Source organism: Nyctereutes procyonoides, unplaced genomic scaffold (genome assembly GCF_905146905.1).
Source record: "Nyctereutes procyonoides isolate TBG_1078 unplaced genomic scaffold, NYPRO_anot_genome, whole genome shotgun sequence".
In the NCBI taxonomy this organism is placed as follows: Eukaryota; Metazoa; Chordata; class Mammalia; order Carnivora; family Canidae; genus Nyctereutes; species Nyctereutes procyonoides.
In genome coordinates, this window is record NW_026575046.1 from 58,675,045 (window position 1) to 58,698,434 (window position 23,390).

A 23,390-nucleotide genomic window follows, 5' to 3' on the forward strand; every position below is an offset into this window, starting at 1 on the left:
CCCGCCCCGCGGCCGGTGCTTGGGGGGGCCCGCGGCAGCCGCGTGTGCGGGCTCGGCCTGGTGAGCGGCCAGGGGCCCCGGCGGCGCCCGGACTGCCCCGGCTGAGAGGTTAGTGCCGCGCCCTGGCAGCGCCGCCGCCTCCGGGCCCGCCCCGCCCCGTCCTCCCGGGCCGCGCAGGGCGGAGGGGGAGGGGACGCGGAAGGCCCGAGACCCCTCTGCAGACCCAGGATGGGGAAACCATGCAGGCTCCCCAGGTCGGAGGGTGCCAGGTAACGCCCGGCACAGGGGAGCTCCAGGTAGACGACGAACGAGCTGGCTTATGCTGCCCTGTGCTAAGCGTTACTCCCTGTTTCTCCAAAATTCATATTGACCCGGGCATCCTATATATATATATATATATATAGGATATAATATATATATATTAGATTTTATTTATTTATTCATGAGATTGACACAGGCCGAGGGAGAAGTAGGCTCCCCGAGGGACGTCTGATGCGGGACTCGATCCCGGGACCCCGGGGTCACGCCCTGAGCCGAAGGCGGGTGCTCCACCACTGAGCCACCCAGGGGTTCCATCCGTATTATTTTGTGCCGCATCGGACAACTCCACCCGAACCCCCTCCCCTCCAGCCAGGCTGGGCGGCCCCCTCCCGGGCTTGGGCAAGGGACCTCTTTGTATCTCTTGTTCGGCCTCTCCAGGCTTGAGGGAGCCTGTCTCTGCGAAAGGCCTTTCTTACCTGGAGCCGACATGAGATGCCTGTTAGTGTGTCTGAAAAATAACAACCTGTGAGTTGGGTTTTATCACCATTTGGTGGACAGGAAACCAGGGAAGCCAAGTAAGGAGCTTCCTGGGCTCTGCTGTCCTGTGCCCAGGAGGATTCGGGATCAGATTCTACTCTTAGCCCAGAAGTTTCTCCCTTGGGGACATGGTCCCTTTCCCGCGTGTTATCCTTTTGGAACAGCAGCACGAATCTGTTCTTTCTTTTATGTTTCAAGTGACATTGAGACGTCAAGTGTCGTCATTTTTGTCTTTTTGAGTGTGTCGCGTCGAAGAAGCACAGTGAGGATGCTGCGTCTCACACTCGCTGATACTGTAATTCTTCTGTCCGTGTGGTGAAGACACCAACGCCAGCTTGAAAGGGAATTCGGTTCATTCGTGCCAGCTTGCAGAGCTTAAGTTTTTATGACCACGTTTATGGGCACACATACACACATTCCTTTCCCCACTGCTTTCAACAAAAGAGGTGGCTTTCTCTATAAATAATTTCTGCACCTTTTTAATTCACTTCGCACCGTGTCCTAGAGATCACTCCCTATTTTAAAGATCTTCCTCGTGCCTTTTATATAATATATATGCACCGTCATCCATCGTGTTGCTGTGTCTCATCAGTCCCTTAATGATGAGCTTTTGGATGAGGCTCCAGTTTGTTCTAAGTAATGGAGCAAAATAACCACATGCACGTATCATCGCTCCATATTTTTGCAAGTTAAGATCCGACAAGTGAGATCAATGGTTTAAAGGGTAAATACTTACGTAATTTTCTAGATGCTGCCAAATTCCTCTGCGCAGGGGTTATACCATTTCGTACCCTCACCACCGTCAAATGAGAGAAAGCACTTTGGGGATTGAAGGATGAACCTCAGGAGGTTGTTGTTTCTGAAATTTTATGTAGAACGTTTGGTGTATTTGTCCAGGGACAGGCCTAGACATGCTGGCATTCTGTTCTCTCATGTTCAGCTCATACCTGACCAATGATGCGTATAGTATATATTTATTGAATGATGGAGACATTTCATTAGATTCTTAGAAGTGACTGGTTTCCATAAGGGTAATTTGAGAGTGATCGTTTTTTTTTTTTCGAAGCACCGGAAGTGCTTGCTATATTCTTTCCTCCCTGCTTCCTTCCTTCTTTCCTTCCTTCCCTCCCTCCTTCTCCCTCCCTCTTTCCTTCCTTCCTTCTTTCCCCTCCTTCCCTCCCTCCTTCCTCCTTTCCTCCTTCCTTCCTTCCTTCCTTCCTTCCCTCCTTTCCTCCTTCCCTCTTTCCTTCCTTCCTTCCTTCCTTCCTTCCTTCCTTCCTTCCTTCCTTCCCTCCTCTCCTTCCTTCCTTCCTTCCTTCCTTCCTTCCTTCCTTCCTTCCTTCCCTCCTCTCCTTCCTTCCTTCCTTCCTTCCTTCCTTCCTTCCCTCCCTCCCTCCCTCCCTCCCTCCTTCCCTCCTCTCCTTCCTTCCTTCCTTCCTTCCTTCCTTCCTTCCTTCCTTCCTTCCTTCCCTCCAATCTGGTCTAAGATTGTTCCTGTCCACCTTCATAACTGCATAGACTGAGACATTACTGGGAGAATGGAGGAAGTAATTCACGTGCCTCCACGGAGAGCCAGCACGCCTGCCCTGTGATTAAAACACACTCCTTGAGGAGCTGGAGGAGCTTGTCTTCTAGCAGGAGGACAGATGCGTGTGTACACACACGATCTCGGCGTGTATGACAAGTGCTGTGTGAGTCGCTTGGAGAAGGTGGGGCTTCTTTGCGTTGCTTGGGAAAGTCCAGGGAATGAGAGAGGACCAGCATCTTGCAGGCGAGGAGATGTTTCCTCAGCTGGGAGATAGAGAGGAAGCGTTACGCGCAGAAGTCTTGGAGATGGCGGTGTGCAAGGTGTGGCTGTCAGGATGGCAGACCACTGAGGGTTGTCAGAGCCCAGGATATGCTGGCAGCAGGGGAGAGGTCTGGGGTGAGCCTGAGTAGAAATTGGGGCCAGGGGATCCCTGGGTGGCTCAGCGGTTTAGCACCTGCCTTTGGCCTAGGGTGTGATCCTGGAGTCCCGGGATCGAGTCCCACGTCGGGCTCCTGGCATGAGCCTGCCTCTCCCTCTGCCTTGTCTCTGTCTCTCTCTCTCTCTCTCTCTCTCATAAATAAATAAATAAAATCTTAAAAAAAAAAAAAAAAAGAAATTGGGGCCAAAGCATGAGGAGCTTCATATGCTATTCCTCGAAGGTTGAATTTTTTGTTTACTTTTTTGTCCTTGGAGATTCATGGACTTTGGGGGGTTTTTTTGTTTGTTTTTATTTTTGAGGTGGAGTATTATATTATGAGTATTATGATTTTCTAAAACTACCCTCATGGCTTGGGAGGAACATCTGGGTCACAAAGATAATGACTCTGGAATCAAGAGTTGGGTACGAATCCAATGTTCACCACGTTGACCTACGCCCCTTACGCCTGGGCTTCCTCACCCATACAGTGGGCTGATGACACTGATTTTTGGCCCCTGTTGTGAGGATTGAGTGAGACATGCCCTGCTTGGCACATGGCCGTCTCATAGTCATGAAGTCATTTTTCTGACTTTTTTTTTTCATCTTTTTTTGTTTAGTTCCTTTATCATTTATTTCTGCTCTAACCTTTGTTACTTTCTTCCCTTTGCTGGTTGGGGGTTTTGTTTGTTTTCATTTCTGAATCTCAACCTTGAGATCCTACAGGATTTTAAAAGTGCTTCTTAGTAGTGGTAATTGTGACATCCGTGGAGTCCTTTTGGAAATTGTTAGGTGTTTCACCAAGCCAGCTTGCTAGTGTCATCCTTGATGGGAGGTGCCCATGACAGGATGCAGTGCTCCGTTGGCCTCACTGGACTCTGCTTTTAGTGTGACTTACTGAACATTTCCTGCATTAATGCAAAAACATTTACCTTTTTGAAATCAGGGGGGAGAAATGGAGTCGACATATCTGCAAAAGCACCTTGGGACGTGTCTAACTCAAGGTCTTGCAGAAGTGGCAAGAATTCGCCCAGTGGATCCAATAGAATATTTAGCATTATGGATTTATAAATACAAGGAAAACGTGACCATGGAGCAACTGGTAAGTAGGGATCTTCTTTTAGAAAATTAGAAGAATAAGATAACTGGTCCAGTTTGTCTGCTTTTTTAATAAAAAGTTCAATGTTATTTCTATTATAAAAATAGTATATTTATTATAGAAGAAACTTGGACAATATGAAAAAAACAGAAAGAATAAAAAATACCCCAGAGAAGATTTCTTTTTAGATTTTTAGGTATTTTCTTCTAGTATTTTTTCTGTACATTTCCTATGCACTTGTAGATTTTTTTACATAATTATGATCATACCCAATGTATAATTACAATTTTATGCTCTTTGTTCAAATAAAATACATATCTCCCCAAATTATTGCACCTTTTCTAAATGGTTGAATAAAATTTGCTTCCCCTTTTCCCTGTCATTGGTGATTAACACTCTTTTCAAGATTGTTTTTACAAATTATTCTGGCTCAAATTAGTCATGTGGTAATTGCTTTTAAAACCCTGCTAGAGACAGAAGGAAATGGCCAACTTGGAGCGGGAAAGAGAACTAGCTGAGATTGAGCAGGAGATGATGGAGAGGCTCAAAGCCGAAGAACTCCTGTTTCAGCAGGTGAGACACGCATGGGAGTTTGGGGGACACTGGAGTGAGCTGTGTCAGCCTCAGTGTGGTGCAACCCAAATACTGAAAACCTCCCCATCTCTAATTAGTTAGCAGTGGCTCTCTTCTATCTTCGTGTTCCTGTGTTTCTGTATCTGTGTCTTCTTTGCTGGAGAAGCAGCAGCAGTGGAGTGGGAGGAAAACCCAGGGAGTGTGCTCTCATGAAGGTCAAGGGGAGAGACCCAAGGGGTCAACCACGCCTACTGTTGGTTGAGTGAGAGCAAGACTGCAAAGTGCTCATTCAAGACCTTGGTGTGTGTGGGGTGGGGTGTAACAGGGAAGATGGTGAGTTTAGGTGATGCTTTCAAGGGGTTTTTTCAGAGAAGGAGGTTGGGGTTTTTTAAGAGCAGAGGGGCAGGAGGGGGTTGATGTTAAGAGGGAGAGGATGGTCTAGGTACATGTGGGTGTATAGGTTTTATGGCACAAAGTTTAAAACAGTTTCTTCATGACTCTTTCTTCTTTATGAAGTAGGGACGGTGATCATCTTCCAAGAATGAGACGATAAAATGGCAGGTGCGGGGAGAGTGGTGATGGTTTTGTAATAGTAGCTTTGTAGAATGGTAGCATTGACTGGGAAACTTAGCATTACCTGGTAGCATTGAGTACCCTGCCAGAGTTAGAAACCAGGCATATATTTTCTTAAAGATTACTTATTTATTTACTCATGAGACATGCAGAGAGAGGCAGAGACACAGGCAGAGGGAGAAGCAGGCTCCCTGCAGGGGAGCCTGATGCGGAACTTGATCCCAGGACCCCGGGATCACACCCTGAGTCAAAGGCAGACGCTCAACTGCTGAGCCCCCCAGGCGCCCCGAGACCAGGCATTTATAATGTTGCCAGCTAGTTTGGTTTTATGATCCTGTAATTTTTCTTCACTTAGGCCTGAAGGCCTGAGTGATGATGTGCAAGGGGCAGCCCCTGTGACTGACGTGGGTTTAGGGTAGCACGTTGGGGAGCTGAAGGTACTGGGAAGAGTATGGTTTCAGGGATGAGTCATGGATTGTAAACTAGAGAGGGAAAGTTCCAGAGTGGCTTTTGGACTAATTTAATTTATGAACAGCTTCTGAACTAGATCTAAGTTATCCCTATTGTTCTGCCACATGGTCCTTAACTCCAGGGTCTCGACTCCAGTCTAGAAGCCTGTTGTTTGGGTGTGTGGATAGAAAGGAAACTATGGACGTGGCGAATAGCTTCTCTGCCTAACCTGCCACCCCTGCTACTGGGATAGAACATTCTAGGCACCTGAGACAGATAAGGCTATTGAAAACTTCACTGCTCCTGAATCTTCATTTTTCAATCATTTGGTTTATTCTTATGTGGAAGTTGCAGAGCGTGGAGCCAGATATCAAACAATCATCCAAATGGGCAAACATTCTGCTGCAGAATTGCCCCAACTTTGAGTGAGAATCTGCTCTTCCTCTTTCAGCTTCTACAACTAGTATCTGTCCCCTGTCTCTCAGACTGAGGAGAACATCTTCCTCAAGACAATTCCATCACAAATGTGGGGGTACTTAACTTTCTTTGGCTCTTCTACTTATCTTACTTAGCGAAAATTTGGCAATCCTAGAAATCAAGCACTTCTCTAGCTGTATCCTGTTGATGGGTGTGAAGGGATCCACTGTACACTGAACCCTGAGCATTGTGTTGGGATTGGAAGATAACAAGAACGTTCTGCAGAAGATTTTATGACCGTTAAAGAAACAGCTTGGTGGCCAGAAATAGACGGGAGAAGGAAAGGGGGCCTGTGCAGAGAATATCTACAGGAGAAGAGCTTAAGAGAGAGTGAGGGCGAGATGCACAGAAACAAAGAGACGCTCTGAACTCACCACTGAGTCAAGTAAGCCTGAGTGTCAAGACTCTGGTCACCTCCACGTTGTTCTCATAGTCAGTGCCACTGGGTTGAAATTCCTTGAAATTTTTGGCACTCTCCAGTAAGCCCTGGGCCCTGTGAACAGGAAAGTGTGTTGACTGCCATTTTCAACCTAAGAGCTCACTTAGGAGGTAAAAGCTTTTTATTTGTTTGTTTGATCAATTGATCAATTTGTTTGAGTATCTTTCTAATGGTTTTACTCCTATGTGAAGAAAGGAATTGAGTTTTGAAGTTTTCTTGAAAACGTTAAGAAACTGGTTCTGTTGTCCAAGGTGGTTGGTATTTAACAACTGTAGTTTGCATTGTTGTTGAGAGATTAGATATTTTACTTCCTCTGCCAGTATCTGAAAGTGGATTGCAAGCGATGTTCTTGCACTTCCGCAACCTATCTCATCACTTTCTTCCCAGTGTGGATAATACAGGGTTACCAAGAAATTCCCTTTACCAACCCTCTGTAAATAAAGAGTAACCACTGTTTATTATCTATTTATAAAAATATTATCTTTAAAAAATTCATTTGCAAACTGTAGTTTTAAGATGCTCTTAATGGGATTGGTATGTGTTATGATATATTATGTAGACATAGCAAGAGAGAACACATTTCCACAAATGTTCTATCAATGAAATAACATTTAAAAAAATAATTGAATACAATTTTCCTTTTGGAATACAGGCTTACTGCTTGAGAGAATTAAATTATATTTTTAGAGATAACATTTCATTTAGTTGGAGTTCAAAGTTAATGTTCCCTATCAGCAAAATTGCTTAAAGACATTTATCTTTTAATGGTGATCTGTAATGAGATTTCAGTATTTCATCTTTGAAAATAGCTGAGAAATTGGTCCTGCCAAATGCTGATATCGGTCCGGGTGCATATAATTTTGACCATATTTATCTCTTGGAATGCATTTGTAGAATTCTATTCGATTTTTATCTTGTTTTGCTTTTGGCATGTCATTACCTTCCAGATTAATCACTTCCAATTGAGGGTTGGTAAAAGCTTCTCAATTACACAGTTAAACAGATTTGGCGATACGGGAATTTCATTTGCACTGAAATCCAGGCCACCAAATACTCTATGTCTGTAGTGTGAGCTCAGGAAACACATCTGCTGCAGATTTGTGCGGGAGATCTAGTTTCTTGTTTTAGGTTTTGATCACATGGGGAGTGTATAAAGCAGTTTGACATGGTGATTCAAATGTTAGTTGTTGAAATGGCTTCCTACAGTGTTAAGTTTTACATATTAAGGGCTGTTTTGCCCTGTAAGCTTAGTTCGAATTGATTTAAAAACATTATTAAGTCTGCAGCAAAGGCTTATTTCCAAAGCCATTTAAAGTTTGATAATAGTGATTGAGAATGATTCTTCTCATTCTGAAAAATTTCAGCCTTGGTCCTAAGCCCAAAAATGCACAATAACACATTACCACTGTGAAGCCATGCAACTGCTGTGTGCTAGGGCAAGCCAACATTTATTCAGTTTCAATTTCTGACAAAAATTCACAGAACTGATGATGGTTGCATTCATTAGAGTGAATGAAGGAACATTGTCGGCACTGCTGGCTCAATGGCACATGACAGATTCAAACATTGTCTGCAGAGGACCTGCTGTTGAATAATATAATGAATACTCATAGGCTTTCAACACTGCATTTTCACAAGCTTTGTAAATTTGTCCAACTAAGCTTCTTTCTGTTCCACACACATTATTATCACAATTGATTGTGACATATCTTAACAGATTTCACTGCTGATTGTACTGAATAACGTTTCTCAATTTCTTTGGAAATATTTCTTGGGGCACCTTGGTGGCTTAGTGGGTTGAGTGTCCGACTCTTGATTTTGGCTCAGGTCATGATCTCAGGGTCGTGGGATTGAGCCCCAGGTCGGACTCCACCCTGAGCATGGAGCCAGCTTAAGATTCTCTCTTTCCCTCTCCTTCTGGCTTTCCCCTATCATGTGCACACAAATTCCCTCTCTAAAAAGAAAGATAAAGAAAAAGAAAAAGAAATTATTTCTTGCCTGTACAGGCTGATCTTTCAATCACTTAACACTCAGGATTAATACCAGTAAACAACAACTGATCAGTGTTGGGAACATTTGTCTACCCATCAAGAGCCAAGGAAAATCACTCCAAATAATTTGCCTTGTTTTTAATTGACTGTTGATGTTGCTCCCAGTGTCATCAACTCTTTGAGCAACTGTTTTCACCAAAAGGCTAGTAATCTTAATTCATTTTTTTCTGGACACTGAAATCAAACATGTTTTAATTAAATCACCATTGGGAAATGAACTTGTTTGCTTGGCTAACAAATGAGCCACTTGCAAACTTGCTTTCGTTGCAGCCTCATTTTTATTTTTAATTTTTATGAAGAAATTCTACTATGGTGAAATAATTCTAAGCTCTCTAACATTTCTGACCTTTATTTTCATGGGAGTTGAGAATATTGTGATGATAAGTATTTAGTCTGGTAATACTAAAGTTTATTGAATTCTTTTTGTGAAGTATCCTTGCTTAAATAAACACCATACTTTTTTGCCATTTAATTTGATAATAAAATAATCTATTCTCCACTGTATCTTAAAGGGACAACATTTAAAGTCTACTCCTTTTCTTGTTATGACATGTTGGGTATACACCGATTTAAAAAATGTCATGGCATAGGGATATCGTGGTTCCTTCCAAGAACTATTGAGATAAAGGATGCCACTGTGATTTGTAGCATGCTGGGGAGCAATCCAAAGTGATGAGAGCGCCATCTATGGTCACTGTTGCAACCACTCAACTGTGCTATTGGGCAAAAATAATCACAGACAATAAGTAAACAAGTGAACATGATGGTGTTTCAATAAAACTTTATTTATAGGCACTGAAATTTGAACTGTATATAATTTCCATGTATCATGACATATTACCCTTTCAATATTTTTCAACCATTTAAAAATGTAAAACTTTTCTTAGCTCATGGGCTGTACTACAAATACAGAATCAAGTCAGATCTGGCCCACGGAATTTAGTTTGCTGACTGTTATTCTAGTGTGGCATGTATGTTGATTGGGACCAATATATTTTTGATTATCTATGGTTTTGGATAATATACTAAAGATTTTCTCATCCACTCTTCTGCAACGAAGGTTTGGCTACTTGAACACCCATCTATGCTTGGAAAGATTTTTTATCTGAAAAAAGTACTGCAGTCTCACTTGTTGCTTCAAGAAGAACAGAGAAATAACTTGATTTTGTATGAATTTTGCTTTTCTACAAAATAGAAATTAAGGAAGCTTCCCTTTTTGTGTTAGACTTCAGGAAATACTTATAAAAGCAAAAGTATTAGGTGGCTGTGATCATTTATTCTTGTAAGCTTCTGAAATTTAGGTAGGTATAAACTTAGTTATCCTGGGACATTTCAGAGTGATTAGAGTTAATTCCTTGCAATTGATGTGACTCTAATATGACTTATTTATTTCTGAATATTCAGCAACAGCTGGCATTCCAGCTGGAGCTGGAAATGCAAGAAAAAGAGAGACAAAGGATAGAAGAACTACAGAGAGCTCAAGAACAATTAGAGAAGGTAATTTGAAGTTTTATAGGAAAAAAAATGTCTACTTTATTTAAAACCTTGTAGAATCCTCAGTCTGTTTCTTGCCGCTGTTATAACGTGGGATTCAGAGACGTGCCACACATTAGCTATGTGACTGAGACAAATCTTACAACCTTTTCAATCTCAGTTTGCCTTTTTGTGAGATAACGTTACTGGCCATACCTCACTGGCTTGTTGTTAGGATCAGCCCAGATCGTATATATGGACATGAAACTGCTTTGTGAGCAGCAGAGTTCTCTCATGGGGATATTAGCCACATTCTAGTCAAGGCACAGTTGTTCCTAACTGTGACAGCTGATGTTCAAAGTCAAACTCCCTGTAACATTGAGGGTATTCTGATCTCTGAGATAGTAGCACATCTCTTCCTCGTGTTAGATGTATTATCAACAATAAGTTACATGAATGCTTCCTATCTTTCATTAAAAAAAATTACGCAGTAACATGTTAAAAAGCAGTCTGTCTCAATTAACTGTGTCTATATATTAGCAGTTCTCTAGTTTGACCAGTGTTTCCTGGTATCCAAAACGTATGTGTATGTCATATAGACCAAACTTCTAAATGACTGAGTTATACTCTTTTTTTTTTCTGAGTTATACTCTTATACTGGATATTTCATATTGTATATTTATAATCAGCCAGCCTCTTTCTTTTTTTTTAAATATTTTTTCAATTTAATTATCGTTAGTATTTTTTATTTGAGAGAGACAGCACGAGTGGGGAAACAGGCAGAGGGAGAGGGAGAAGCAGGCTTCCCACTGAGCAGGACGCCTCACACAGGGCTCGATCCCAGGGCCCTGGGATCATGACCTGATGCTTAACTGACTGAGCCACCCAGGCGCCCCCAGCCAGTCTCACTTATTCAAATGTGACTCCTCTATTTATCTATAACTAAAATCAAAAACAGAAGTAGGTCTTATAGAATATGTGTATTCATGGCTTAGATGAGAGCATCATTATTTAAAGTACTTTCTGAAAAGTTGGAAGAGTGAAAGGAATTAAAAAATGAGAACCTTAAAAAGATAAATTCAAAGCCCTATACATGGTTTAAAAAACACATAGTTAACAAAACCACAGATGCCGAGCTTATCTTAGTCTAAGTGCCATAGGGCATGGAGACATACACATATGTTCACATGCCCATAAATACACGGAGATACAGACCCTCTTTCCCTTCAGTGAAGATTCAGTGATGTAAAATGAGAGAAGAAAGGATTCTGTTTTGTCACTTGTCACACTGGCTAACAATTTGGCTTCAGGTTTAACATTTCGGATCACTTCATTCTTTAGAGTTGTGTTTAATTATAAATAAAACATGGGTTTCTATTAGTAGCGAGTGTCGTATGAGACTACAGGCTACAGTCTTGTGCTAAATGTATTCAGATCAACCCTGTAAGAGTGATGACCTATTTGCTGTTAAATTGATCATAGCGTTGCATAAAAATAAAATCTATTGAAAATGAAACGTGGAATCAAAATGGAAAGTTTGTTCAAATATTTTTCTTCATGTTTATCTATTTATAGGAGATGAGAATGAATATGGAAAATATAGCTAAGAGTGAAGATAGTTCACATGCAGAGGTGAGAAGGAAAAGTTATCCTGTGTTATGTGAAATGCATGAGTATGTGCATTTGGAGCTAAACTTCTCAATAATGAAATTATCAAAACTGACAGTCCACCTACGTGTTCTGGTCACAGCAGTTCACAAGTACAATGTGCTTTAAAGCAAAAATCTCAAAGTGGATAAAAATTAGACATTCATTTGGTGTTTGTATTTTTTAAAAAAACCAGAATGTTGTGAGATATTTATTGACCATATGTTTACTTACAGTGATAGATTTTAAATTTCTGAATGTACTTTTTAAACTAAGTTTCCAGCATTTATTTCTAGAACTCTTTCTCTGGGAACGGGTATTGGTTCAGTCCATTAATGTTGAATTTCAATGTTGTGATTCCAAAACTTCTTATCCAAATCAAAAGAAAATTCATGCATTCATTTTTAACTCATTTAAAATTAAACATGAATTTTAACAATTGTAGGATGTAACATCAGACTCAGGCAAAACACTAGCTGAAATCAGTGATCGATATGGGGCCCCTAACCTGAGCAGAGTGGAAGAACTTGACGAGCCAATGCTCTCTGATGTGAGTATCTTTTAAGAAAGTGTTTTGTAAAAAACAGCCCTTTTTTTTTTTTTTTTTTTTTTTTTTTACTATGGGAAAGCCTAGTGCAAATGAGGCCTGGGATGGTTGGCAAACGGGCCTTTTGTATCATAGAAAGAAAATCAGTTCCCTGGGTGCTGACCATATATTCCTGAGATGCCCTATTGTGATCATGTGCTACTGGCCACAGGGGTCAGGGTGGGCACATGACTGGCTCCTTGCAAATGTGTCAGCATGATGGGAAAGTAGCTAGAAGCTAATGTTGAGGTCATGCTGTGCCCCTGTGTGGAGGGTGATTTCTGTACATTAGAGTTAGGCTTTGAAAATCTTAAAATCTCTTCAAAATATATACTTAAGATCATTTGGTGAAATACGTAATCTTTAAGTTAAATTTTGGGGGCCAGCTTATTGATTCTCTGTAGCAAATCCGTTCTAGCTAAACATCCTAATGAAAGTACCTGCTTTTATAGTATAAAGTACACTTGCTTGTTTAATCAACATACCTGTTCTCTATGTATCATGCACTGTGCTGGTGCTGTTGAGCATAAAACACATTGTTATTTACCTTGCCTGGGGGCGGGGGGACAGACAATTGGACAAGCAATTAATAGTCACTGCTAGAGTGACCAGGTGATTTATTGGCCAGAGCAGTAAGTAGGCTTTGGGAGTGAACAGGGGAGCTGTTAATAACTAAGCCAGAACTGTGGGTATAGACCAGAACTGTCTCATCAGAGGGTATATTTAGTGACCTAACCATGTGCGCTGACAAAGTGGGGCAGACAGCCCAGTGGAGGAGCCCTAACAGAGAAGGCTTCCTGAAGGAAGTTGGTGACTGGTTACTGGGGGGTGGGAGGTCTGAGAGCACAGCCAGTATGAGACCCCCCCCACCAGGGGAGAGTGGGGTGTGTGGGGCAGGGAGGGAGGAGAGACCAGGCAGGGGAGAGAGCAGGAACCAGGCCATGAAAGGCCTGGTAATTTCGATTTTATTCTAAAGGCAGTGGAGCTGATGCAGTCAGCAATCAGCATTTTAGAAAGGCATCTGTAAGCAGCAGGGAGCACAGGATGGAGAGAGACACCTGAGGACACCTGTTAGGTGGCCAGTGCCGTAATCCAGACTGAAATGGTGTTGGTGGTCTATTTGGAAGGGGGAGCTAGAAGGGCTTGGTGCTAATCAGTCAGTAGAGACGTTTTTATTAAATGTCTGCTGTGTTGGTACCATGTGGGGAGCCAGTGAATACCAATGAACATAACAGATGGGGTTCCTGAACCCTGCTCTCTGGGGCTCTGGGGGCTGTGGGCCAGGAGCAGGTGTGGAGAGACCTGGTCTGGATGAGTCTTCCTGAGGAAATGATGCTTGAGGAGTTAGCCTGAGCTAAGCACAGTAGGTGGAGAGAGTGAGGTGCCCTCAAGGAGCTGTTGTGGTCCAGCTGAAAGGCTGGGTTGCACGGAGCTCAGAGGTGGCATGACTCAAAGCTGGAGAGGTGGCATCATGTGCTCTGTATGAGAAGTGCAGTGGGACTCATTGAAAGGGTCTATGTAGCGTCTTTGAGATGTGGCTTTAGAGGAGGGAGAGAGGATTTGAGTGGGCAGTTGTGGAAAAGGGAGACCACTTCAGAGGTTTCACAGTTATCCAGATGCAGGATGACCAGGGCTGAGACCAGGGTATAGACCACAGTGAAGGGGAGAACCAGGTGGATTCAATACTGGCTGGGAGGGTAAGGCACAGAAGGAAGTCACGGTGATGCCCAGATTTCTGCCATGGGCACCTGGACTAAGAGCTTCACCATTTGCTGAGTTGAGTAATATAAGAAGAGGTAGGTTTTATGAAAATGATGGCTTCAGTTGTGAACACGTTGAGCTTCAGGGGACCCCAAGATATGCAGATGTAATTGACCAAAGACCAGTTGATATGTGGGGTACAGGTCCAGACAACAGGGGAGAGAGGTCCAGGCAGGAGATGGGAAGGCAGCAGTCATAGGCATAGGTGCTATGTAGGGCTAGGAAAGGAAGCAAGGTACCTAGGAGAGAGTGCAGAATGTGCAGGACGGGGCTCGGGTGAATGCATTAGAAATTCCATCCTTAAGGAGTGGATCCAGGAAGAGGACCCTTTACAAAAAGAATAAGGATAACAATAAGAAAGAGGAGCAAGAGAAGGAGAACAAAGGATGGTTGATAAATGCTTGAGAACACAGTTTGTTATTATATCAAGTGTGGATCTTACTTGAAATAATTTGAAACTAGCAAAAGCTTCATTCATATCGTCACAGTTCTAATTGTATTAAAGCATGTTTACTTTTTATTTTGCTTTTAGGTTGCATTAAACATTGATCAAGATTTGTAGGATCAACCAACCTAAGAGCAATACATTTTTCTGCTTATTTCAAGTTTCAAAATATGAGGTTTCCAGTTGTATTTTTTTCCTCCAAACTTGAACTCAGCATTTTTTCCCCCTCTAAAGACAGCTTTATAAATGAGCCTCAAGGATAGCCTTAAAAGGTAAAGGTTGTTTTGGGATCCCCAGTGCAACTGGTTATCCACAGGATTCCTCTGAGAGCAGGAGAGAGAGTTTGCCCAAGCAACCAAAAGGGACAAATGAGAAATGAGCCGAAAAGAGCGTGTGTGTCTGCATGAAAACAAGATTGTTGAGGTAAAAGTTCTGATCTGGGAGGAGTGAGAGGGGCTGAACTGTGCAGGGCTCAGGAACGTTCACCAGGCTTTACATCCCACATTCCCCCCAGAAGTGGGCCTCAGAGATTTCTCCAGTTTGCTAGGCAACAATACTTTGTAGGACCATTAATTTCATGCTTCTTCCTCATGGGGCTGGATGGGGAAGGATGCCAAGTACTGGGGTACAGAGAGGCAGCCTCTCTTCTGGAGCAACCAATGGACAAAAGTACTGGTACTGCTGTTGGAGGGAAGCTGTCGCTGGACACAGGCCATGTGGTGGGGGGGCTTCCTTGAGTGGGCGCTGGGTGGTCCACAGGCCCTGATGGCTCTCCTGGCCCCTCAGAAGTTTCAGGCCTGGCTTTGAACTTTCTGTTTTTTAAGGAATGATATAGACATGGAAGCATAAATGCCAGGAAGAGGCTTCTAAAAAAAAAAAAAAATCTCCTTTTGGTTATCACATACCTTTCCTGAGGCCTAGTTGTTTAAATCAGAAAAGGTGGGGGGGGGGTGAGGAATGCTGGTTTCATTAAAAAGACGTTATCTTGTCATATCAGTTCTGTACATTCTTTAGAAGTCTCAAGTGCCCTGGAGAGATGGTTTCTGGGTCATGGAGGCCACCAGACAAAGTGCCCCCCCAGTATGGATGAACTGCATCTGTCCACCCAGAGAGCACAGGGTTCCCCAGGCTCAGGCTATGAGGCCACTCATAGAGAGCTGGGGGTGGAAGGACAGGCTCAGAGAGCTCTGGGCGGACAGGCCAGTCTGGTGCTGGGGCTTGACAGCAAGACTCTGTGAGTGTCGGCTAATCACAGGGGAGTTGCTGTGGCTCTAGGGTAGGGAGCAGTCTGGTTTGGAGCACTCCCCACCAGGTCTGGGCACAAGAGGGAAGAGGTAGAATGGGGTGAAAAAAGAGATGAACCTTTTTTTCTCGACATTTTTCTAGGCCTGGTAATTTTTGGTTGGATGTGAATTCTATCTTCTTGGGTGTTAGATATTTTTATTCTTATAAATATGTTTGTGCTTTGTTTCTGGACGTCATTAAGGTGCTCAGAAATAGTTGCATCCTTTCTAGTCTTGCCTCTGAGAAGCTTTGTTAGGTGGGACCAGAAGAGAGTGGGGTCTAGGGCTAGATTTGCTCCACCATCAAGGCAACACTCTCTGGGTGTACTACCCAGTGTCGAGTGAGAAAATGATGAGAATTTTTGTTTCAGTTGTGGAAAGATACATTTTTAAATTGTATTTTTAAACCACTTTATTGAGGTAGGATTGACAGCAAGAGAAATCATTTCCCTCTCTCTTCAAGCCATGGGTAGGCCCTCTCATTATTCCAGAGACTCTTACCTTAGCTTATCTCTTCCTCATACCCAGGCATTTATTACTCAGCTGAAGACTCAGGGGGACCCTCCTGAGGTATCTCTGGACTCCCAGCTCCTCCTCCTTATTCAAGGGCTTCACGTATATTCTCCCTCCTTGCCATGTAGCTTGTAAACAGTCATGAGGCAGTGCCCAGGTGCAGCTGTAGGGAGCACCCTGTGTCCAGTTTCTCAGAGCTCACTGTCCTTTGCAGCCTTATGTTCATGGTCCTAACGCTTATTGTTTTATGTGTTTTGTGCTGGTTTTTCACTGTTTCACATGTGAGGGTAAGTCCTGGCCTTCTTAGTCCATCTCTTCCTGAAACCAGAGTTCAAACGCCACAGACTTTTTCTCATAAAAATAGCGGTTCATTTTGCTTTCTAAACTTGCCTCATTTGGTGAAATGTAATGTGATTACCTTCTGAGAAGAATATGGGAAGTTCTGGAGGTATCTGATGACTTCTATCTCTTACCTGGTTTGGAACCAGGCAGAAGGGGCCAAGTGAGAATCAAGGAAATAACTTTATAGATGCTAAAACTACATCAGAGAGGATACTTTGGACACCAGGCTGAGGCTCAGTATCCTATTCCTTTTGGCTAGTTTGAAGCAAAGCAGCTGGAAGACCATAGTTGTCTGTGTCCGCAGGACAGCCTGCCTGTTGGGCGTCTCATGTGGAGGACAGAGGCATGGTGGGGCTGTGGCCAGTTCTGATCCCTGAGGGTTTCGGGAGCAAGAGCTCAGAGGCCAGGTTTACCCCCAACCTTCGTTCTCTTGGAAGAACAAAGAGAAGGGGCAGCAATTGCCTGGCTTCCTCTTCTGCTTCACCCTTCTCTCCTGGGAAATGACACCATATCAGCATTATTTTGGCTGAAATACGTGACTGAAAGCCCTGGCTGGGAAGAAGCTGACTATACTGATCCATTGTCTCCCATGAGAAGTCCAGAGAATGGGCAGCCCACAAATGTGATCAATCAGGGCTCCCTCCCTCTGGGCTCTGCCTTTCTACTTGCCCTTGGGTTCATCCTCAGGCTGATCCTAGTGAGGCTGCAGTAAATAATGCCAGGTGCCATATTCCAACACAGCAGCATCTTGTGGAAGTAGAGGGGAGAGTCTTCCTGGGGTTTTTATTTATTCCTAGCACCTCCCTGGCAGTCTTGCCTTCCTGTCTCACTGATTGTGATTGTGTTCGACACTTATCTCTAATTTCATTTACAGCAAAGATAAGGAGTCATCACCCGAAGTACTTACACTGTCATCATCTTACTGATTCATTGATTTATAGATTCATTTATTTTCAATCGACACCAAAGGGTCACATGTGGTTACCAGGGTGGGGCTAGTGAGGCACCTAGGGTGCCACATGGAAGTGCAGGTTCTTCAGTTGACAGGAACCTGAGGATGAGAGCCTCTTAAAAATTTTGCTACCAAGGTACCCTGTCTGCCTTGTCCCAGTCCTGGCCCTGCAGGACTTTATTTACTGTGGGAAACAAGCATAGGGCCTGACCTCTGCCCTGCAGAGCTTTTGTATAGTTGGCAATCACATACTATAGGCACTAACTGGAAGTACAAATAGAAGCTAAGAATTTAGAGGAGAATATGACTTGAAAAGGAGAGCATTTCAAAATAAACTTTGAAGGAGAAATAAGAACACATAAAACCCACAGAAATCTGAAGGAAACTGGACCAAAGAGAGATGGCTAGGAACCGGACTGGGGAGGGCTTGGTCACGAACCTCCCAGGTCTGGGCTTGAGACCAGGAAGCGACATATGGGAAGAGACTCGAGATGGCTTTTGGGACTCTTCCCAGTTTCCATTATGGATGTGGAGGTGAAATTCAGGTTGTGTGGTTAAGGGTGTGGGTTTTGGTAAAGGAAGGGCAGGAGATTGAGGTTGTCTTTTAAAGGAATTTGGTGATGAAGAGAGAGTGACCTGAGGGTGTATGGCCGGGTTGCACAGGGATTCTCTCCACGGGAGAAGTGAGGTTCTGCTTGTGCTCTGGCAATGGGAAAGCTGGCAAGCCGAGACTTAGAGAGTGGAGGTGGGACTCAGGAGGGTCCGAGCAGGGGTCCAGGAGTACGAGATGGGGGATACAACTAAGAGGGAGAAGAACACTTTCAAGATGGTGTTTTCTTCCAGGAGGGGGAAAATGGAGAAAAAGATATTTTAAGCAGAGAGGATGGACATGGGGGTAGGGGAGCAGTGCGCAATCTGCATTCTCTCTTTCGGATCCTTTCAGTAAAGGAGCAAAGGGCAGAGGTGGGTCAGGTACTTGAGTGAGGGTGCATTTAAAACATGTGCTGGGGGAATGGACCCCAAAATGACTGTTGGACAACTCTGTGGGCCCACTGCAAGTTCACTCATTCAAAGAACACTTGATGGGTGCATACTGTACCTCTCAGTTCCCTCATCTGGACAATAAATATAGTCCCCTAATAGTGCCTGCCTCTTAGGATTGTTCTGCAGATGATGTGACTTAACTCACTGAAAGCTTTCTCAGCAGTGCCTTGTACTTAGTAAGCACTCAGAGAGTGAAGTTGCTGCTGTTGATGCTGTCTCGCGTGCCAGGTGCTGTGACAGTAAGGGCGATCTTCATCAGAGTTCTTCAGTCCTGTTCTCCAGGGGCCTGTAACAAACTCAGAGGGACAGCAGCATTTGTGGGCAATGGAGGCACCTTAGAAATGAGGATTGGTAGACTGTCACAGGACCATGGGGGTCTGGGGTCAAGTGTGAGCAGCAATGGAGTGTGTGCTCGCCGTTCACTGAATAACACCACTTCGCTCTAGGCGAGAAGTCGAGTGACCTTATTCAAAAAGCAGATTCCCAGCCAGGGAATGGTGGGGGATCGGGAGGCTCAAGGTAGGAGAGGAGACAGCAGGGGCCATAAGTCATGGGAAACGAGTCTGTGAGAGTTTGGCCCAGCCAAGAAGTCAGTGTTAAGGAAGGGCTGTGGCCCTAACAAAGAGCTTGACTATAAATTAGGAACAAGGTCAATGCCCATTGTCCAGGTTAGGCATCTACTTACTATAGAGACTGGAACAAAACAGAAGGGGGCTTATTACTGGGTGGGAAGGGGAGGGGACTGACAGCACTTCTTCATGCCAGAAGCTCTACCGAGAGTCCATGGGATCATGGGGGATTAGCCTGGGTTTGAATGTGTGGGGAAACGAAGTTTCAGGAAGTAGCTGTTCAGAATTATTCATTAATGAGCCTTGGGGCGGGCCTTGTTGACCAGTGCTGTCTGACGTAACTGCTGAATGTATTTGGGTAGAGTAAGAACTTTGGAAAATAGCCATGTCTAGAACAGAGTTGACTTTATTCTATCATCTATCTATCTATCTATCTATCTATCTATCTATCTATCTATCTATCTATCTATCTATCGGAGAGAGTGTGAGCACAGGGAGGGGCAGAGAGAGAATCCCCCAACCAGGCCCCATGCTCAGTGCAGAACCTGATGCGGGGTTTGATCCCATGACCGTGAGATCATGACCTGAGGCGAAATCAAGAGTTGATGCTCTACCAACTGACCTCCTCAGGTGCCCCGACTTTATTTTTTTAGAAGCCTTTTCCCCCTCCTCAGTTATTCAGTATGAAAGGTAGCTTCATTATTGTCCAGGTGCCCAATCTGTAATGTGGGAGTCATCCTTGACTCTTCTGTGGTTGTCATACTTCAAGCCCAATATAGGGAGCCTGATACTTGCTCTTTTTTCTGTCATGTTCCAAAGCCATAGGTAATAGGTTTCTTAGTCACTTTGCAGGTGTCACTGGTCTCCACTAACTTGTCAAAATATAAAAGATCAGCTTATATAACATTATTCAGAATCATGTGCCAGCTACCTCCAGATTAAAGATTATAAGGATTTATCCCAGTTGCAATTAATGACCATGCACCCTTTACCTAGTTCTCCCCATTTCGACAAATCTGTTTGACCTAGCTTCCCTCTGAGGACTTAGCTAGTTTCTGAGAGCACAACCCAATGTGAGAAGAGGGCAGTGCCTTTGAGAATCGCTCTTCCAGATGGTGAGCCCAGGGTATAGGCAAGAGGGTAAATAAGGATGTAAGCTCCAAACGACCAGTTTGGTAGGCCATGGTATTAACTTCTTACATAGAAGTCACTTAGAGCTTCACAGATGTGAAAGACTCAGAATGAAGCATACCCACAAAAGAGCAAAGATACAGAATTGATGGTGGGTGGGCAGGAGGAAAAATGTGACCAGAGCAATGAAGACAGGAATGCCTGCAGGAAACTTGAAGAAGAGTAGGTCTGAGCAGGGATCTAGAGAGAGGGAAGTTCAGGGAAGCCAGTTTGGACCGGGTCGTGAAGCACATTAAATCCCAAGCTAAGCGTATTCCCAAGCGTATGGGAATGGAAATGAGATCTGGAAGGAAGAGCTTTGCTGGGAATGGGGAGGTGGGGGTGGGGGGGGGGGAGGGGTGGGAAGTGGCATCTGTCACAAAGCAATGTCTTAAATTGTTTTAAGTGATGGTATTTAGGATGCTTTAGACTTAGGATGCTAATTTTTTTTAATTCGATTTGCCAACATATAACACCCAGTGCTCATCACAACATATGTCCTCCTTAAGGGCCTAGGATGCTATCATCATAGACTAGGCCTAAGGTAATGAAGGCCTGAGCCTGGTTTGTGGCCACGGAAAATCATTCTACAAACATTTATTAGGTATCTATTTTTTTTTTAAGATTTTATTTATTTATCCACGAGAGACACAGAAAGAGAGAGGCAGAGACACAGGCAGAGGGAGAAGCAGGTTCCCTTCAGGGACCTGATGAGGGACTTGATCCCAGGACTCCAGGATCACGCCCCAGGCTGAAGGCAGGCGCTAAACCGCTGAGCCACCCTGGGATCCTAACATTTTAATTTCTTAAGAAAGGGACCTTCTTTTTCTTTTCTTTTTATTTTTTTTAATTTCCTAGGAAATTAAAAAAAATAGTCAAGGATGGACCACTGAGAGTACAAATCAAACAAAACCACAAGCTTTTAACATTTTGTGAAAGTTTCACTAAACCAAGAATTCCGATATTAGCCGTATGCTGAATCAAGTTTGTTTCTAATTTTGTACTAAATTGTAACTTTCTGCTACCACTAGATGTCACAAAGATTCAGTTTTTAAGAGCCCTACCTCTTGAGGCTTTAAAAGATTTCTTTTTGTGTGTGTGCAGAAATAAGGTTTTCTAGTATTCACAAGTATAATGAGCCTTAAAATTAGTATTATGAAATAATTTAAATATGCACAAGAGCACACAGAATAATACAAGCAATATCTTTTACTCCAACTCAGATTTAACAAATGTTATTTATTATTTATTCTATTTGACAGGTTTTTTTTAAATAAAATCTTACTTAGAGTTGATGTGGTTTGTCCTCCTCTACCCCATCCCGCCCTCTCATTTCTTTTGCCCACAGATAACCATTATCATAAGATCAGCAGATGTACTTTCCAGCTATACACCCCTGATATTTTCAGACAAAAGTTTACATATTTATCCAAAAATAGTGTTGATTTTTGGTGAGATTTTACTTCATGTTAAATGGCATCATGATGTTAAATGCAGTCATTCTGCAACTTGCTTTTTCTCACTCAGCATTATATTTTCAAGATTTATCCCTGCCGATCCATGTGTATCTCACCAATTTCAACTGCTGTATAATATACTGTTGCACCTACTCACTTACTGGCAACTGTTTACACTGTTTTAAATGCTTTATTTTTTTATACGGGCATCCTGTACACATCTCGCTGGGCAAATGTGTGCATCTGAGGAAATTTTGGAGGGTCTCTGCACCGCCCCTTGACTGTCAAGGGTAAATTCTGTCCTAGTAAAGCCCAGAAATGTCATGCCACCTCCCCAGAGAATGTATCGAGAACGTGTCCCCGGTGCTCTGGCCACGGTGTCCCATTGAAACAGGTGAGAGCTGACAGGTGAGAGTTTCTCCAGGGCGGTGGTTCTGGAACTGGAGCATGCATCGGAATCTGCTGGAAGCTTCTTCAAATGCACCCCGGGAAGGCTGGGCCCAGAGTATCGCCTCTCTGACGAGCTCCCTGGCAGTGCTGCTGCCCAGCAATCACACGCTAGACGACACACGCTTGGGCGCCGAGGCCAGCCTGTGCTCTTCCCAGTGTCCCCTCCCCAGCTCCCAGACAATGCTGGGTGGCTTTCCGAAGTGGCCACGTGAGTTGCCTGCATGCTCCTACTGGCAGGGCAGGGGGCTCCCCTTGTGCCATTTACTTTCCAGTCACTGGTAACGTCACCTTGAACGTGTCTGGCCATCACAGCTGCGTAATGTGGTAGCTCCTTGATGGTCAGCCCGTGCTTGCCCTGATTATTAGTGAGGTTACAAGCTTTTTTGTGTTTATGAGACAATGGGCTCGCTCTTCTGGGAATTGTGTGTTCATATTATTTGCTTCCATTCACTATTGATTTGTTTGTCTTTTTCTTATTGACTTTCTTTGTTGGTTATATGTGTTGGGAAATCTCTCAGGTGGTGGGTTGTCTTTTAACTTGGTTTATGGTGTTTATTGTTGGGCCAAAATGTTAAGTTTTTCTTCAGTTAAATGAACCACTCTTTTCCCGCTTATTTTTTGTGCTTTAAAAAAAAAATCTCCTAACAAATTAATGAAACATTACTCATTCCAGGCTGATTGAAAGAATCATCTTTAAAAATTATTTTCAAAAAGAGTTTTCAAATTAATTTCTCTCAAGTATAGTCAGTAATCAAACTGGCAACCGAAAAATAAGGTAAAAGCATGATTTTACCATTTGTATTGAATAATAAAAACAATTCTAGTTTTCATTACTTGTACTTGGTGATAATGCTGACATGATATTTAAAGTGCTAAGAACGAACCGATTGCAACCTAAATATCACAACATACTTCTCCTCCAGCTAATGTGTTTGGCCTTTTAATTTAATGATTAAACACTTTCTTCAAGGAGATAGGAAGAAGAGCTTTTTGGTCAGAAGACTCCAAAGTCTAATTAATTAGCACAGGAGATGTTACCAGGTGGGAGGTGTGCAGCGAGTGACTTCCAGCACAGCGAGGCTGACGATGGTGGGCAGATGCGATTTTATGAGTCGTAAGAAAGGCTGACCCACTTCAAAATATCTCCCTGGGCTGCCCCTGGCTAGAGCAACATCAATTAAATATTTATTTGCATCAACAGTATTTTGAAATTCAGTTAACTGCCATGTGATGGCTCATTCGTTGTGTACCACGCATGGTATGCAAAAAAAATACTTTGCACTATGTCTAATCCC

At 43.4% G+C, this 23,390-nt stretch overlaps 1 protein-coding gene across 3 annotated transcripts; it reads left to right on the top strand.

The window, feature by feature from the left end:
- Window positions 1–5: 5 nt before the first annotated feature.
- Window positions 6–22,218, top strand: DYDC1 (DPY30 domain containing 1). Of its 3 annotated transcripts, none has more exons than XM_055325279.1 (7): window positions 6–108; window positions 3,688–3,843; window positions 4,312–4,413; window positions 9,808–9,900; window positions 11,452–11,508; window positions 11,969–12,073; window positions 22,070–22,218. In XM_055325279.1, the coding sequence occupies exons 2-7, from the start codon at window positions 3,697–3,699 to the stop codon at window positions 22,163–22,165; spliced, it is 600 nt and encodes a 199-aa protein (XP_055181254.1). In that variant the 5' UTR covers window positions 6–108; window positions 3,688–3,696; the 3' UTR covers window positions 22,166–22,218. The 3 variants fall into 3 exon arrangements, with proteins under 3 accessions (XP_055181254.1, XP_055181252.1, XP_055181253.1); XM_055325277.1 differs by lacking the exon at window positions 6–108 and adding an exon at window positions 2,275–2,489; XM_055325278.1 differs by lacking the exons at window positions 6–108; window positions 22,070–22,218 and adding exons at window positions 2,275–2,507; window positions 14,403–15,041.
- Window positions 22,219–23,390: the final 1,172 nt, after the last annotated feature.

Excerpts from the sequence above, each read along its gene's own strand:
- DYDC1 (XM_055325277.1), top strand. The coding sequence starts at position 2,445 with ATGCGTGTGTACACACACGATCTCGGCGTGTATGACAAGTGCTGT. Across the intron at positions 2,490-3,687 it reads GCGTGTATGACAAGTGCTGT|GGGGGAGAAATGGAGTCGAC; the intron begins GTGAGTCGCTTG and ends TTTTGAAATCAG. Across the intron at positions 4,414-9,807 it reads AAGAACTCCTGTTTCAGCAG|CAACAGCTGGCATTCCAGCT; the intron begins GTGAGACACGCA and ends CTGAATATTCAG.